Source organism: Nestor notabilis, unplaced genomic scaffold (assembly GCF_000696875.1).
Source record: "Nestor notabilis isolate BGI_N333 unplaced genomic scaffold, ASM69687v1 scaffold11844, whole genome shotgun sequence".
Taxonomy (NCBI): Eukaryota; Metazoa; Chordata; class Aves; order Psittaciformes; family Psittacidae; genus Nestor; species Nestor notabilis.
The window spans coordinates 3587-8301 of record NW_009925188.1 but is presented as its reverse complement, the minus strand read 5'-3'; the positions used below and the strand labels follow the sequence as shown (position 1 = coordinate 8301).

General features: G+C 37.4%; 1 protein-coding gene across 1 annotated transcript in view; it reads right to left on the bottom strand.

The window, feature by feature from the left end:
• Nucleotides 1-3863, bottom strand: part of CCDC169 (coiled-coil domain containing 169) — a gene marked incomplete at its 3' end in the record, with an annotated part of 16676 nt that extends 12813 nt beyond the window's left edge. Inside the window, exons 1-4 of the mRNA XM_010012932.1 lie at nt 3786-3863; nt 1936-2018; nt 1378-1488; nt 1245-1285 (exon numbers count right to left, since the gene is read on the bottom strand). Coding sequence (XP_010011234.1) covers nt 1245-1285; nt 1378-1488; nt 1936-2018; nt 3786-3841 — 291 coding nt within the window. The remainder of the gene's footprint in view (nt 1-1244; nt 1286-1377; nt 1489-1935; nt 2019-3785) is intronic.
• Nucleotides 3864-4715: the final 852 nt, after the last annotated feature.

Sequence of the window (4715 nt, the reverse complement as noted above, 5' to 3'; positions counted from 1 at the left end):
TGCTGACCCCCTTTCTTTTATGGGAACAGTAACCAAACCTCTCAGAACCACAGCTCACAGGCAAGGAGGCAAGGCAGTATTTAGCAGGAATTAGAAATGCACTGGATTGGTGCAGCCCAGCTGCTGGTAAAGGAGATTATCTCACTAGTAATGACTCTTGAAATGCTTGGCAAGGTGTAACTGGATTGGTTAAGAGAGTACTAGCAATTGGGTGGAACAAACCACTTCTGATATTGTAAGCATGTGTGCCAGTCTGTGCTTTACAGGCAGACCGGAATAACACTGCCTGAAGCCAACTCTACTGTAAATTTTCTAGATCAATGTTCTGCCTGCAAGACTTCTCTTCAAACACAATCCCAGCTGTGAAATGAACTCTGTGAAATAGGAAAGTGGAATGGGAAAGACTTTGTTCTCTTTTTAATTAGGTTTTTAATAATAATAATTAAAAAAAAAGAAATATTCTGCTATGATTTTTAGGACAGTAGTAAAACTGGCAAGAATGTTTACTATGTGAAACCCATGAATCAGATCAGTAAGAGCAGTTAATTATTCACTCCCTGCTTACAACAGATAATCATTCCCACTTATGGGGCATGCAGCCTCCTCTAGGCTCAGTAAGCTCCCATTAATCTTCAGAATCTGAAGCACAAAAAAGTCACATGGAAACACTTCTGTAAACATAAGCAACTGGGCTACAAAGATGATTAAGGGACTGAAGCATCTGACAGATAAGGAAAGGCTGAGAGAGCTGGGACTGTTCAGCCTGGGAAAGGGAAGGCCCAGGGGGGCTTATCAATGTGTATAAATATGTGATGGGAGGGAATGAAGAAGAGGAAGCCAGGCTTTTCTCAGTGGTGATCAGTGACAGGACAAGAGGCAATGGGCACAAACTGAAACACATGAAATTTCATCTGATAACAAGAAAGCACTTTTTTTACTGGTCAAACACTAAATGATTCCATGAATTTCTAATCAAGTTTTAACATTTTTCTATTTATTCAAAATTTCACTACCTGATTCTTCTTAACACTCAGGTCTTACATACCTCCTACCTGATGATTTTACCCTATACTTTATATATTTATGAGCAACTATGTATCTGAAACAATTTTAAAAAGTGAGCACAACTGATTGTTTTGGTTTCTAGCCCAGGCTGCTGCTATTTTTTGTCATGATAAAGATCATACAAGTTCTTCAATTACACTGCCATTTGTTGTTAACCAACTAAATGCCATAGTACTCACCACAGGCATTTGATCAAGGGTGCAAATAGTGGACAATTTATCTACAAATAAGCAGAAAATTTGTTCCATTGGTATAATTTCAATATATAATCACTACTTCTATTGAAAAACAGTTATGAAAACCCATTCCTACCTTCTGGATTTCCACAAATAAGCTCCATCTTGTCTTGAAGAATATTAATTTGCCTTTCCAGATGTTTGTTCAATGCTACTTGTGTCTCATATCTGGTTTTCCATGCATTACCTTAAAAACAAATATAGCTTATTTTATTTCCCAGATTATTTCATGCCACTTCAAGCAAAAGTTAGCATTTTTCCAAACTGTTCCCACTTCTTTTTCTGGACATGGCAAAAGTCTCCAGTTAGTAACCCTCATAATGAGGATCTTTGCATACAAAAGAGCTTGAAAATATAAATCAAGGGAACTTTTCAGTGGGTTTACTGTGGCCAGAATATTAACTAACTCAAAGAATTCATGTTGTTCATAGTTTTGAAAATAATTAACCAAAAAAAAGCTATGATGGTAGCATGCAGCATTCCTTAATTTCACATTTGCAACTTCACACCTATGATAGTCATGTTTGAAAAAGGAAAAATTAAATTTCTAAATAAAAATGTGTATCTCTCTAAGGCCTTCCCAAAAGAATTAGTTTTCTAATCAACTAGCAATACTCTGGTGTAATTCACTTACCTTCGTCTTCAACACTGCTAAGTCTTTTTTCCAGTTCTGTGAGTGTGTTTCTCAGTTCAGATATTGAGATTTCAAGCATTTGCCTGTGGTATTTAGAGAAGTCAATAAATTGGCTACTGCATTATCTTATTATTAATATAAAAAGAATAAATTGAATAGATTTTAAGCTGAACTATCTATTGCTCATTAATATGTTGTTGCACCATCTTATCCATGGGGTTTTTTTAATGTAATTTTGCATATGGATTCTACAGTGCTTTAAAAAAATAAAAAATAAAAAAATAGAAGCATTTCTACTTTATGAAAAAAAAAAAGAAGACCAAAATTTCCTAAAATTTAGTAACTGTCTAGCAGATTGTGAGAATTAAATGTAGAGAGGACACTGGCCTTCATTTTTCACCCAAGGAGTATGTTGCCATTTTTTGGAACAGGAAGATGCCTGAGAGATAGGCCATTTGAAATTCTGAATGAATTCTTCATTTAGACTCACTGCTCAGTGTTTAATAGTAATTTTCTAAATTGTACCCTTAACAAAACCAATCAAAGCACACCATGCATTATGACTATCAGAAAAGAAAGCCAGTGATTAAACTGAGTGTTACAAAAATATGTAAGACCTAAAGCCATTCCCTTCAGTACCTTAATCTTGCAGGGAAATATATTTGTACCCATTGATTACTTCTGTGTACTGGTTGGGCAGCCAGACCACTGACATGTATCATGGAAACTGGCCTCTGTCTGCCTTGGAAGGTATGACCAGAAGCAGAAGCTAGCAGAGGACTTGGATGAGAGCACAACTCACCTGCACGCATCTGACAATGATGTGCTGAATGACTCTCATCCTTGTAAATATTAAGATAGCAGTTCAGTGGGCTACAGTGGATCATATGATCTTGATAAAGGTTGGGCTTGTTCTGAAGAAAAGAAGGCTCAAGGGAGACCTTACAACAGTCTTCCAATACCTAAAGGGGACCTACAAGAAGTCTGCAGAAAGACTTTTTACAAGAGCATGTGGTGACAGGAATGGCTTTAAACTGAAAGAGGGTAGATTTAAGTTAGACATTAGAAAGAAGTTCTTTACTGTGAGAGTGGCCAAACACTGGAACAGGCTGCTCAGATAAGCTGTGGCTGCCCCATCCCTGGAAATGTTAAAGGCCAGGTTAGATGAAGCTATGAGCAAGCTGGTCTAGTGGCGTGTGTCCCGGCCCATGGCAGGGGGTTTGGAACTAGATGATCTTTAAGGTCTCTTCCAAACCAAACCATTCTATGACTCTGCGGTTCTACAATCACACCAAGAGGAATATTCTGCTGACCAAATTACTGACCATACTTATGCCAACAACTTCTTTGGAGATGTTTATGAAAAATATTCCTGCCTGTGAGATCTGAGGAACACAGCCTACACCAGCATAGGTGCAAGCAAAACACAATGCACCAAGACACAACAGCAGTTTGTAGTTTTGTCCTTTAAAGTTAAGTTTTGAAGGCCAAGATTTCAAAAAACAGCCAATGGTTCTTGGGTGCCTCCAGTTTTCAGCACCCAAATTGAGATTTTTCAAACACAACTCTGCAAACAAGGTCCTTTGGTAAATGCTTTACAATATCATATGATGATAAGTATCTTTTGAATCATAGCCTAGTTCATAAAGCATGCAAGAGAGAAAATCATTGTGCTGATCTATTTTTTGGTGGGTATTTTTTTTCTGTTTTAAAGGGCAGCTTCCATGCCAACATGGATCATCTTTTTCTGAACACGTTCATAATGAAAAATGCTTTTAAAGATGCAGTTCATTAGCCTATGAGAAATTAAAGCTCTGATGATGGAGCTGATTACTGAGAAATGGCATCACCTCTTGCACTCCTCATCCTCACATTCAGTTGGTAACATTTCTATAGCTTGAAACATCAGATTTCAACTGAAAGCTGCAGAAGCAGAAGCAAACCAACCAATCTTAAGAAACAGAGGAGGTATGCCTGGTATATAGAGGGCTGAAGAGCTGAAATGGCAAAGTAATGTAAAGAAGAGTAATTTAAGGTAATTCAAGTAAGTTTTCAGTGCAAGAAACACACTGCAGCACAGTAAGACTGAGATCTCAAATGGCAGGGGAGAACTGGGTCTCCCTCCTTGCTCCATTGCTCTTTTTATCTCTACTAATGTCAAACTAGAAAGGAGGGACATAGACAAAAAAATTAATGAAAGTACTAGTAACTTGCTGGAGACAAAAAGGGTGTGGAGAAAGCCCCAGCAAAAGAGAGTTGGGACACATGAGACAAAAAGCTTAGATGCAGGAAAACCAAAAGAAATTTGATTGCTGCTGCTCCCTGTTTGCTCCCATCCCAACAAAAGAGGCAGACAGCTAGGAAGAAAAAAGACAAAATCTTATTACACTGCCGGTATCATTCCAATACAAATAGATAAGGTTTCTGTAAAGCACTTCTTTTTTCAACCTGTGCTTGGAAAAGAGGAAATTATGATGACAGTGAGTGCTAAAATGGGATTTTTGAAGGAAATAACACTGAAAATTAGACACTGTTAAAGTTGTAACTAGAGCTGAGCTGTATCAAAGTGAAAGTGTTTTATTTTTCATAGAAATCTTAAGTAGGTGCTTGGATGTAGAGAGATAACACAGGAAAAAATAGTTCCTTAAATCCAGTGTTTTCAGTTTTTAGTTTTTGTTACCATTCCAAGACTACATACAAGATTTCCTACATTAGATTTTATTACTCCTTCTGCACCATTAGCAAAACTGCCAGCCAACTTCCACTTACATTTTGTCCTG